The following is a 12,555-nucleotide window of genomic DNA, read 5'->3' as shown; positions in this document are numbered from 1 at the left end:
TGGGACAAGAGGCCCCTGTCAGCAGGAGTAAAGTGTTAGGCTTCACTAGCAAAAGGGATTCATTCCTCCTAAACTGTAATATCTTCAGAAATCAGAGGAAGTTGAATGAAATATAACAGCGAGAAAGAATTTGTTCAGCAGTGAAATTGGGAAGCATTCCTAAAGTGAACTCAAGTCTGGTGGTGATAGTCTTTTGTCTTGGACTGGAAATTTGTTAGGCGAAAGTAGATATTTAAAGATTTAAGAAGGTTTTTAAAACATGGAGACAAGTCTTGATTTACGTTGATTCCAGAAGCATTTATTGAGCACCTAAGGTGTGCCCCATGTCACATGAGACAATGTTTATGCACAAAGGAATGTTACGCGATGATGGTATTTGTCTCACTGTCTACTGGGGGAGATAAGGGTATAAACAGATAGTTACAGGATTATGTCACGTATGCTGTAACAGGCTTTTACAAGGTGTTGGTAGACAGAGTCCGGACTGGAGAAGAGGGAGGGGAGGAAGTCATGTTTAAGTAGAAGCTCACTAAGTTGATAAGGTCAAGGAGGGTCCAAGGAGCAGAGAAATGAAGGTATAATATAAGGAGTATGTCTAGGGAACTTCAGGAGGCTAACGTGGGCAGGGGGAAACCATTGAAAGCTTTTGAACGAAGGAGTGATGTGATCAAAGTTGTGCCTCTGAAAAATCCTTCCGGCGATGTTATAGAGGGTTAGGCTGGGCAAGGGAAGAGTTTGGCAGTAGGAACACGAGCCAGGAGGCTCCTGCTGGCTTTCAGATCAGATGTGAGGAGAGACTGAACTAAGGCAGTGTGATGAGGTTGGAGTGATGGGGACATGATGGCTAGTTGCCACTAGAGTAGAAATGATGGGACCTGATGAAGGGAGGAGGTGGAGACGGACATGTTCAGTGTGATTCCCAGGCTGAGCTGACTTCAAGGGTATGTGATCCGTGCAGCCTCACAGCGCCTCCCGCTCAGAAGAGTCCCTACTGGCACCACTGATGCCTACTGGCATCACTGATAATTTTTGAATAAGGGGCCCCACGTGCTCATTTTCCTTTTGTATTGGGTCCTGTGAATGGTATGGTCTGTCCTGTCCCCAGGTTTCTGCGTTCAGCTAAGGGGGGGATCATGGTACTGGTAACTGCAGCTGGAAGCAGAAGAGATGGGTGGAGGGATGAGTTCAGTTTTGCAGCCCATGTGCCTATGGGTCATCAAAGTAGTGATGGTCAATAGGCTGTTAGAAATTAGATGTAAATCCCAAGCAAGGTACGTGCTAGAGTCATCCATGTGGGGCGTACCAAGGCCAAGGTGGTAGAGCCCTGGGATGTGGATGAAAGGGTGTAGAGGAGAAAGAAGCTGGAAACGGAACCTTCAGGGGCATAAATGTGTAAGGGATCAGAGAGGGAGAGAGAAAATGGGGGTGGGGGGAGGAGTCAGAGTCCTGTGGGAAATTTTTAGAGGGAATTGTGTCCTGGAAGCCAAGGAAAAGTCTTAAGAAGGGAGGAATCGTGAGGAACACATGCCACAGAATGATCAAATAGGGACACTGTCTATTGCATTTGGCAATTAGAGGGTTGGTGGTCATTACGGAGACCAATGGTGGAGATGGAAGCCACATTCCAGTGGGATGGAGGAGAAACCAGGAGGAAACAAAAGTGAGTGCAGACTCTCCTTTTAAGAACCTGGGCTGTGAAGTCAAAGGGAGGAAAGGAGGAGAGGGGTGTGGAGAATAAAGCTTTTTGATTTTTTTTTTTTTTTCCTCTTAAGACAGGGGAATCGAGCAGGTTTGTGTGTGTGAGAGCATTGCTCTCAGGAGGTGAGATGAGGGCGCACTTTCCAGCGCAGAAGTACAAAAGGTAAAGGTGGGAACCGAGACGGACACATTCATAGATGGAGTGGTCAGAATATATGCACGCAAAAACAAACAAAAACCAACAAATCTAATTTTTTCAGTAATGGTAAGTTTACCACTGTAGGTGAAGTGTTAAGGCCCACAGGGGGCTTTAAGAGAGTGCTGAAGGTGCTTGCCCTCTGGGAGAGGACACTGACCGGCGACAGATAGAACTGCCAAGTAGCAGGGAGGGTTCAGCTGCTGTGAGAGCAGAGGCCTGTCTCCCACAAGAGGCAGAACCGAACGCTGCCTGCAATTTGTATGCATGAAAAACTGTAATAAGCAACTTTGGCCCAGGGTATCAAAAGTTCCACAGAGGGAGAAGACATTTGCTTGTGAATCTTTTTTAAGTTCGGAAGACCCTCCATCACAATATTAGACCCTGGCAAGGGCACCCGCTTTCTCGGTGTTCAGGGCTGCCCAGACAGCACCAAGGAGCCTGAGCATCAGGTAGAGGCAAAAATCTCCAGAGGCTGCAGCAGGGCAAGCCTTGATTTGGTGAATAATTAATGTATCACCGAGACCTAAGGCCTCCCTCCGTGGAAAGGATGTAGATAAACTCACAAAGCAGCTTACTCTATGGTCTAATGATTAAACTTCCCTGGGCACTATTTTATTGCAACTAAGTTAAAAGCTGACCAACTGGCCACTTAAACGCTTCTCTCTGGGGTGATTAATTAGGAAACCAAATCTCCTGATTGGACTAACAACTAACTATACTCCCCTCATTCCAGGGAGCACTTTTGCCCAGAGGACTAAAGAAAGCTCAATCTCTGATTCCAGCCATTGCTAAGGCAGCAGAATTGGGTTAATTCACAGGAGGGGTTGCAGAATCACACCACCAGCCTCTCTTCCCTCTCCAACCCTTAGGAGATGGGTGAGCGTGTATTTACCCCTTATTTAACCAGACAGGTCACACGCAATGCTGCTGGAGACCCGACATAGAGGCTTGCTCGCCCACCTCACCATTTGTACACCATGGAATGCCTCTCTGGAATTTGCGAGGTTGTGCTTTGTGGAGATTGTGGACAAGTGCGTCTCATGAGAGACCTCCAGCTTCGTGGCTGAGTTGACCCTTTCACGGTAAGATGGGAAAAAAGCGTCACTACCAAGAGCGGCGTTCGAGAAATTACCTGAATTCGAGCCATACGTATGGATTTAGGTAAAAAGTAGATTTAAAAAAAAAAAATTAGATGGGTAATTCAATGCTGTGGCCACCTGGGTAGCAGGGACTCCAGGCAGGTCCTGAGCTGGTGCGCAAAGGCAGCGGAGCGAAGAGCACTTTCCTTCCTTCGAATGAAGACATCAGAGGTGGCGCCCAGCCCGGGCTCAGCAATACAGGGGGCTTCTCTGCTTTCTCAGGAGCAAACCTGCCAGGTCGACCCTCTTTCTAAAGGGTTTAACCGGCCCTCCCGGAGCGCTGGGTGCCGAGAGTTTATAGCCTTGGGCACCTCTTCGTGACTCACTCCTTACAAATGTAAATGCACGAGCGCCCCGTAGGTCCCGACCCGCCTCCTCGCCCAGCGATCTGAACACCTCCCGCCCCCGCCCTGCGCACCGCTCGGGACGCGCACCCGGCGGCCGCCCCGCAGCTCTGCGCTGGGAACGTTAAGAGCCACAACCCCACCGCGTCCACAGATGCGGCCTTAAAACAAAAGAGGCGCCGGGGGAGGGTTGGACCTGGCCCTCACCCACTCCCCGCCAAGTCGGGGCCGCCCGCCGCCCGCCCCCTCCGCCCCGGCTCCCCGTGTGCGCATGAGCAGAGGCACCACCCTCGGTTCCTCCCAGGGCGAAACTTTCTAATTCCCTTCTTTGGGCTCCGGGGCTGCCAGGAGCCGGGAGAGCGCTCGCCCCGCCGGGTGAGGAGAACAAAGTGGCGGCGCGATTTTTCCCTCCCCACCCCCCCGCTTCCGTGGGAGCGGCAGGAAATGCGAGGGCCCCTCTCCTCTCCCTGAATATTTGGCTTTTTTTTCTCTCCCCTTCTCCAGAAAGGAAGACGGCGGAAAAGAGCCAGCGGCTCGGCGGCCGTGTCCTCCCCTCCTCTGCTGTGTCCTCTCGGCTGCAGGGACTGGCCATGGGTCGGCTCCAGATGTTCGCGTTCAGTTTCTTAGGTAATTCCGAGGAAACGGTGGGGGAAGGGCGTGGGCTTGGACGCGGGGAAAGAATAAACCAAGCCGTTGGTCCCAGCTTCGGCGGAGCCTGGGGGATCGGGAGAGGGACCCCGTGGAAATTCTGCCCTGGGATTAAACGCCAGCGCCTTGGGTGGTAGCCGGGGACGGCGTGCGAGGACCGCAGGCGACTGCATCGCGGGGGACTGTGCCAGAGCTCCGGGTGCTCCCGCGGCTGCCTCTCTGGGCTTTGCATCTCCGGCCCTTTCTCGGTGGGTCTCTCCGTCGCTGGGGTCAGGCTTCATGGGGTGGAGGGCTCGCCGGGAGCCCATTTTCCGGGAAAGTGCCCCGAGCTGAACGCAGGCTTCGTCCTGGGAACAGATTGGGGCCATGTGGCTTTAATTAACCATCGCGGTTTGCCCCCGGATGGCGCCAGAAACAGCTGGACCGGGAGCGTCCCTGGAATGACGAATTGTTGAAGCCAATCCAAAGCCGCAGGGACTGTCCACCGGCCCCTCGCTCGGGAAAGTGGCGTCCCCCGCGAGCCCCACCATCCCCCGTCCCCCGGCGAAGCGCCCGCGTCCTCGGAGCGTGCATGCACACACACTCACGCGCCCGCACGCTCGCAGATTTCCGCGCACACACTCGCGCTGTCACGCCGAGGATGCGCAGGCTGCCGCGTGCACGCGGGTTCACAGACACACACGTGCGCTAGTACGGGTGTGCGGCGTTTGGCCACCTGCCTCCCTGCGCCCAGGTCCAGGCGTGTCGAAGTGCCCGGAGCTGCTTCCCAGGCAGATTAGGGTGGGCGCGAGTGTCGGTGGGTTTCCTGGGAAGTGATGCTCTCGGCTGCTGGACAAACTTGGCGTCTCTGTTTCTGTCTGAATCCTCCTCTCCACGTCCTGCCTTCCCGGCCTCGCTCTTCTCTCCATTGTGTCTCTTTTCTGTGTATCCTGCTTTTTTTCTGAATCTCCCGTCTCCCCGCCCGCCCCTGCTTATTCCCTTTGCTGGGGCCCGCTCCCTGCTTGTGCCCTACCCTGTCGCCTGACCCTTCCACAGCCCTGTGCGGAGCTCAAGTGAGTGCTCAAGAACCCGAGTTCAGCTACGGCTGCGCGGAGGGCAGCTGCTACCCGGCCACCGGCGACCTTCTCATCGGCCGAGCACACAAGCTCTCGGTGACCTCGACCTGCGGGCTGTACAAACCCGAGCCTTACTGTATCGTCAGCCACCTCCAGGTGAGGGGGTGAGATGGTTCCCGGCTCTGCGCGCGCCTCCTCCAGTCCAGACCGAAGGGGAAGGCCCAGGGGACTCTGCATCCTGCCAGCCATCCAGATAGGAAGCGCCGCAGCCAGGGAGTCCCGGGATTAGGCTGGTAGCTCACCCTTTTGCACTGTGGTGGCTCACAGTTTGCACAGTTGCATCCGACATTTCCTGCCGCTGCCACGGTCAGTGTGGAAAGGCAGGGCTGCAGACAGGTCTGGCGGCCCCTGCCCCCAAGCCCTGACCTCTAAAAGACCCGTGTCTCTTTTTTTGTTTGTTGGTTTGTTTTTTAATCCTTTCCTCTTTGGAAATGTATATAAAAGGTGGTTTAACCTCTTCTTTTTTATGTACTGAGTGGTGATCTTGGGTTTTTCCCAAATCTTTAACTTGGATAAAGAGTATTCCAGCACTGATAGACACCTTGCAAGGTCACTCCAGTCATGGAGAAAAACACTCCAATGTTTTTCTCTCCTCATTTGGTGCTGTTCCCATCTACTTCTACTTCCATTAGATAGCAGGATCAGATGCTTGCTTTTTCAAAATGCCCTGGTTGCCATGGTACCCGATAGAGGAGGACCAAAATGAAATTTCTGAGTGTTATCTGTTTCTAAAAGTAGACCCAGATCTTAGCTTTCAAAGGTCACGTTTTTAATAAAACTAATTTTAAAAGAAGACACAAAGCATAAACGACCCAGAATCAGAATCCCTTTCCTTGATTTTGAAAAGGGAGGCAGGTATCTCTGCCCTCTAAAGCCAGTATAGGGCTTAGTCTCCTGCGCAGGGCAAGTGCCAAGCCACTTGCTCTAAACTTGGTCACTGCACCCACCTTCAGATCTGCCCTTCAGGAGTGGGACAGAATACCGTGTGGTTTGCCCACAGATGCCTTCAAATGGAGTCACGTTTACAAAGCAGCAGGAGAGCCCGTTCTGGAGACCTGATAAATTAAACCAAAGGAATGTGGTAAAGTGGATTCCACTTACTTGCTTCCAGGTTTATACGGAGATGTCTAGACTGCTTCCTCCTGATTAGAAGGGAGGCTGTAATTAAACTTTTTTTAAGTTCTGGTAATTGTTCTCCAGTATTAGTTTCCTTGGCTACAAGTTACTGAAGGCAGTTGATGTTACCTTTTCTAATATTAGCATGTAAATTTTACCTAAAATATTATGCTAACATTTACCTCCGAGGCCAGGACATCCTGTAAATAAATCACCAGATCCTGAAACCAGCTTTGACCAGAATGAGAATTGGACTATTTGCCTTAAAAGCAAGTAGAGCCAGACTCTCTGGTTTATGTGATTAGCCATGAAATTGTGGAGCACTTTTCACAGGTATTAGAGCCTAAAGAAAGGCACTGGGTGTGTACTTCTCTCAGACGTTGAACAGGTGAAAAATTGAGGCAGGAAGCGTAAGTATTTTGTCCAGGGTCCCATTGTATTCCTGACTTCTGGCTTCTATTTTCTAGTTGGTACGTCTTGCCAGTCTCTAAATCCTTTTGGGAGGAAGGTGATAAGTAATAGCTAGCTAAATAAATACAAACATAAAAAGTACAGTCAGTTGATACTGTCCTTATAAGAATATCACCCTTGCTTAAATGTTGTTTGTAAGATGTGTGTGGGTCTCTATAGATTTCCATCTCAGTGTCACTTTCAGACCTAAGAATAATACGCATTTCAGAAAATCTTAGAGAGCAAAGCCTTATGTGGAAAAGGGAACTTTAAGTGATGCTGTTTAAAATTCACTGTGATGGAGTGCAAAGAGGGCTCTTTTGGCTGTGACCCCCATTTTAGGGAAAAGGAAAATGACAAGAGAGAAGATCAAAGCTGCTCTAAAACCTAAAGTATATTTTCAGTTCGGGTCCAATTTGGTGTTCTTTGAATTGGTCCCAGTTTTCAGTGCTCCCAACATGAGAGTCTGGTGTCCTTCCTGGATATTCTGAGCAGTTTGTAGGCTAGCCTGCTCGCAGCCCCTGTGAATTCACTGCTGGGGCAGAGGAGAAGAAGCTAAGAAATCTTTATCTGTAGTTCCCAAAGCTTCTTAAATACGTCTGCCTAATACTTGGTTTCTGCTTTATATAGGTTTTCGAAAATCAGGCCAATTGAACGGTTCTCTTTTTATTTTCAGTTTGCTTTATGTCAGCAAAAATTCTCTAAAACTTCCTCTGCGGTTTGCTTCAAGAGTAAACTTCTCCAGCTGTTCACTGAGATTAAGATTTAAGCTTAGAAGTTTCATTTTGATTAAATTAATACCTTGTGGAAACAATGCCTTCTTCTACTTTTGACCTTGAAGTTGCAAGAGAAGAGGAAAATTTCAGGAGTATTTCATACTCAGTTAAGTTAAAAAGTGAAAGACATATGACAGGTCATTTAAGTAATTTTGGCACATGCATTTTTCTTGAAGCAAGTAGGATGGGTTTTTGTATTGTGGGCTTGATTTTTGGTGTGTGTGTGTGTGTGTGTGTGTGTGTTTGTGTGTGCGCGCGATTGCTTCCTAGACTCATAGAACTGACTTTGCTTTCAGGAGGACAAAAAATGCTTCATATGCAATTCACAAGATCCTTATCATGAAACCCTGAACCCTGACAGTCATCTCATTGAAAATGTGGTCACGACATTTGCTCCAAACCGTCTTAAGATCTGGTGGCAATCCGAAAATGGTATGTGGTTTGTATGGGGTTAAGTTCCAAGGAGTGTGATTGGCCACCTGGAAGGGGTTTACGGGCTCCTGGGTGTTTGTAATTACGATTGGTTTCTCTATCCTGGAATTATGGCCTTTGACAGATTTACTGCCTGAAGCACTAACTTCTCTTGGTAAAATCCGATCCTTCTTCCTGAAGTATGCGCTTCCTATAAGAAAGAAGTCTTTCATGCGAGACCAAAGGAGTATTTCATAGTCTTCATCCTGAGGGGGCCTTGGGGAGCGTGGGCATGGACCGGGAGCAGTCTGGGGAGGCCGTGGGAAGGCCCTGCACCATCTCAGGCCCTTATTCCTCACAAAACAGCATCTTTCATTTTGATCAACCCCAAAGGAAAGGGCAGAATCAACGGCCACCACCTTCCTTCCATCTAGAGAACATTTAATCATAATACTCTGAATACACACTAGATGTAGTTTTTCAGACTCAACTTGGATAATGACCCCAAGTCAGCTTTTCCAGTGAGTGTGTGAATCCCACCGTTTTTCCTTTCTTTGCCTCTTGGGTTTTGGTTTAATAAATTCATCAAATATGATGTTACTGTTGTGGTACAACTAAGCCCAAATTAGTTTTGCATTTGTTTCAAACTTGAATGCTGAAATTTGAGGACTAAAGGTAGAGTTAATGTGTTTGTCATTAACAATGTTACCATTAGATCTTTTGTTTTTAATTTATTTATTTTTGGCTGCGTTGGGTCTACCTCGCTGCGCGTGAGCGTGAGCTTTCTCTAGTTGCAACGAGCGGGGGCTACTCTTCATTGCGGTGTGCGGGCTTCTCATTGCGGTGGCTTCTCTTTTTGCGGAGCACGGGCTCTAGGCGCGCGGGCCTCAGTACTTGCGGCACGTGGGCTCAGTAGTTGTGGCTGGAGGGCTCTAGAGCGCAGGCTCAGTAGTTGTGGCGCACGGGCTTAGTTGCTCTGCGGCATGTGGGATCTTCCCGGACCAGGGATTGAACCTGTGTCCCCTGCATTGGCAGGTGGATTCTTAACCACTGCACCACCAGGGAGGTCCTGACCATTAGATCTTTTTTTTACAAAACATTTGAGAGAAAGGACTCTCAAAGAAGTGAATCTAAGCCTGGGCAGAGAAAGCCTGGGACTTCTGAAACCACATAGAGCTTATGACAAATGTGGGACGTTTCTGACTGTCCACGTTTTCCCGGTGAGACCGAAAGACAATTAGAAGAAGGAGGCCTCAACATCAGTATCAAGTTGATGACAGTAAAATAGTTCATCACGTGCTGTTGTTCTAGAGGAGGGTTTTTCTTGGTTACATCAGGAGTTAATCAGTCTCTACAACTTAGAGTTTGTGGGACAAAAGAGGCCAAATGCCAGAAAGAAGGGATTTTCAAATAGAGGGGTTTGAGAGCGCTGTCACTCTGTCACAAGAGATCAGATGAGATTAGATGGATAGAACTTAGTTTTAGAAAGTCAGACTGTTACTGTCCCCTCTCATCTCTCTGCTGTCTGATAGGTCACAACTGAAGACTTTCTTTATGAATGTGATTTTATCTATTTTCTGTATGTTTTGTCCAAGATGAGCTTTACGTGACGTGTTAAATTATCAGTGCTCAGGCCCAGAAACAGTCTTGGAATGTGCAGCTACTTTTAACTTACCCCTCACGATGCTTTATTCCTAGGTCCGACAGAAATCAAGTACACCATAGAAGAATGATCTCATTTCTTTTCTCCGTGGATTTTTCTTCCCATATTAAAAAAAAAAACAAACCTGCAGTGCTTTATCAGGTTAGGAATCTAAAATGGAATGTGCTTTTTAAGCCCCCATTGCCGGATACGTTCTTATGTTACAGAACTGGTCCTAGTCTTGCTCGTACTTTACACTATTTCGTTATCTCTTCATTTTAAACAAATAGTGCAGGTTTTTAAAAGCCTGGGAAAGGAGAGGCAGATAGTTGCTTAGCTAACCTTGTCGCTCAAAAAGAAAGGCAGAGAGTAGGTTTGTAGTACGGTTCTTTCTAATAAGTTAGATAAGGTTAGTTAGCACGGCTATAGTGTTTTTCTTTAACATTCCAACTAACTCATATCCGTTCCAGTGACCACTTCCCCCCCACCCCCATCCCCAATTGACTTGGCATTTGTCCAGTGGGAGAGTTTATTTCAAAAGTCCTACTGATTTCCTGAAAATACACCAGCCTGTGACATGATTCATCCCGACACATTCCTATCTTCCTGCATTTAAGACTTCTTTTGCTTCAGAAGATGGACCCCCAAAAGCTCTCTCGAGCACAGGAAATGTGGAAAGGTCTCCTTCATTAAACAGGCAGGCTTGAGGGCCCAAGGGATTGGGGAGGAGGTGCTTTCCATCCCTGGAATTCCAGTGGATTGACCCCCAGGGCATAGTGCAGAGGCTCATTTGTTTGTTCAGGCTTTCCCCTGAAAGGGAAGATGTTAGTATTTGTTCTGGGCCAGTTTATTTATTTGACCCATTCTTTGTCTCTTTGGCATTGTTTCTCAGTTGTGGAAATGCACCCAAAGGCTTCTCCATCAGGGATAGGTTTTTCTAAATTGTAGTGTAACTCACAAAACGTGGTGGACTCTTATTTGTTTTCTTTGCTGCTGCACAGAAAAAAAGGAATATTTGTGTTTCGACTGGAAGAGGATTGTGTTCCTGGGCTTCAGACAGCAAAGCTGAACCCCTACTGTGCACAGGAAGTGCCCACTCTTGTTTCCCCTTTGAGAGTCCTTTGGCTTAGTGGGTTGGGGAGACTTTTCATTTTTTTCCTAAGCAAAAGATGTCTTTCTTGACAGCAACTAAAGGCTGTCATTCTGACATTCTGCCAGATGTCTTGTTCCAGGGAGCACATTCAATAGGTTGAACTCCAGAATGATTTATGAACAACTGAAGAATCATTCTGAGATGTGCTCCATCACCTGAATCAAGCCAGAGTTTTGTCATTATTTATCTTATCTTCAGCTTAAGATGGACTGCAGAGAGAACTTCTATGAGGAGCCTAAGGATACTTGAAGAGAATAGTCTTAATTGTTCACAGATGTTCCTGTTTACATTGCTGTTTCCTTTTGTCTTTTCAAAAAAATCTCCTATAGGTGTGGAAAATGTAACTATCCAACTGGATTTGGAAGCAGAATTCCATTTCACTCATCTCATCATGACCTTCAAGGTAAGGAATCCCTAACTTTCTCACAAATTCCCCTTTCAAAATGGATGGCTGTTGCGAGTTGGCCTCAGTGGGAACCTAAACATTATTGTTGCTATAAATTGGGATAATTGAACAGCTTTTCAACATGGGCATGAAGAACTACGCTTAACAGATACTCTCTCTTCATGGCAGTAAGTAAAGAGAGCCACTGTTCTAAGATGATTCGACTGTAAACTTTTAATTAGATATCTGTTTATTTCCCCATGGAGACAGGCAGCTTTGACTTGCTCCCAAATCACAGTAAGACATCTGGAGAGTAAGTCCCTGCTCCCTTGGGTTGATGTTTTAATGCTGACTTTGGTAAGTGAAAAGGAAGTGTATTATCTTTAGTTTTCAAGGTTTTGCAAAATATGTGGGAATGGTTTTTGAGTTCCTTAAGAAATGTGCCTGCCTTCTTCAACGTGGATTTTTCCCATCGTTTTTCTTTGAGAGGTGTAAAATGACTCCAGGACTAGGGAATGTCTGTGTACAAAGTCCCTTTGTTTCTTCTTAAGCAGCTGCCTGGAAATGACAGGCTTCACATGGCTTAAAGTACATGTTGGTGCACACAAAACCTATAATTTACTTATTGCTTCTCAGATTAAAATCACTTTTGAATCGTTTTCAGTTGGGGGCCTTATCTACACCTTCTCAGGTTTGGAAAAGGTGCCAGGGGTAGGTTTACAGTGTGGGCGGGTAGCCATGAAAGTCTTGCTTGTGTCCTCTGCCTAAGTCTGGGAGGCCAAGGGCCAGGGGTGGGCATGGAAGTCACATCGTGACTAGGAGGGATGCTGGGCTGCTGGCCCCCAGGCCTGAGCTCTTCATCTCCTTGCTCCTCCACGGGAACGTGCTGTTGCTGGTGGGGGTGGGCGGGGGGCAGGTTTACACTGTGGCACCTGCTCCTGCGAGGGATGGGGAGGACTTTCCCTAAAGCACGCCTCGTCCCTTCATTGGCCACGTGCTCAACCTGGCAGTTAGAATTGAGACTCAGCTTCGGATGTTGCCTTCATGTTATGGGACACCTAAAAATACTCAGAATCGTCTTTATTAATGTTTATGGTCCTATCTTTTACTTTGTTCGTTTTTTCCTTTTAAAAGGTAAAACTACCTTTTACGGGTAGTTCGTTTATATCCAAAAGTCAGGTGGGCACATATCCTGTGGTTGAATACTCATTCAAGTGAATACAATGGGCCAAAGATGAAATTCTGCGCAGAAGTGCTGAAAGGCAAACAGAGGAGGTGGTGATTAAACTGAGACGTAAAGAATGGGTACAAGTTGGCAGAACTCATCCTTTGGGCTCCTAGTTCACGTGTGAAAAGCAACATCTCCAGCGTTGCACAGACTTGGGTGTGACTCCCCATTCTGCCCCTTGCTGGCGTGTGTGGCCAGAGCTTCTCCTTCCTCTTTGGTAAAATGGGAAGAAAAGTAACGCCTGCATTACA

At 47.8% G+C, this 12,555-nt stretch overlaps 1 protein-coding gene and 1 long non-coding RNA gene across 2 annotated transcripts in view; both read left to right on the top strand.

Moving 5' to 3' along the window:
• LOC103020824 (uncharacterized) overlaps positions 1–3,033 on the top strand; it is a 32,002-nt gene extending 28,969 nt beyond the window's left edge. Inside the window, exons 8-9 of the long non-coding RNA XR_009008866.1 lie at positions 1,773–1,861; positions 2,805–3,033. This is a non-coding gene — a long non-coding RNA (uncharacterized LOC103020824). The remainder of the gene's footprint in view (positions 1–1,772; positions 1,862–2,804) is intronic.
• A 556-nt stretch (positions 3,034–3,589) lies between these two features.
• The window catches only part of LAMB1 (laminin subunit beta 1), a 72,461-nt gene continuing 63,495 nt past the window's right edge, over positions 3,590–12,555 (top strand). The window contains exons 1-5 of the mRNA XM_057550345.1: positions 3,590–3,755; positions 3,885–4,007; positions 5,064–5,239; positions 7,782–7,917; positions 11,021–11,094. Of these exons, the coding sequence (XP_057406328.1) occupies positions 3,971–4,007; positions 5,064–5,239; positions 7,782–7,917; positions 11,021–11,094 (423 nt within the window). The 5' untranslated portion in view covers positions 3,590–3,755; positions 3,885–3,970. The remainder of the gene's footprint in view (positions 3,756–3,884; positions 4,008–5,063; positions 5,240–7,781; positions 7,918–11,020; positions 11,095–12,555) is intronic.

This window comes from Balaenoptera acutorostrata, chromosome 7 (genome assembly GCF_949987535.1).
Source record: "Balaenoptera acutorostrata chromosome 7, mBalAcu1.1, whole genome shotgun sequence".
Classification (NCBI taxonomy): domain Eukaryota; kingdom Metazoa; phylum Chordata; class Mammalia; order Artiodactyla; family Balaenopteridae; genus Balaenoptera; species Balaenoptera acutorostrata.
The sequence above is the reverse complement of the archived record's forward strand: the minus strand, read 5'-3'. Positions and strand labels throughout refer to the sequence as shown.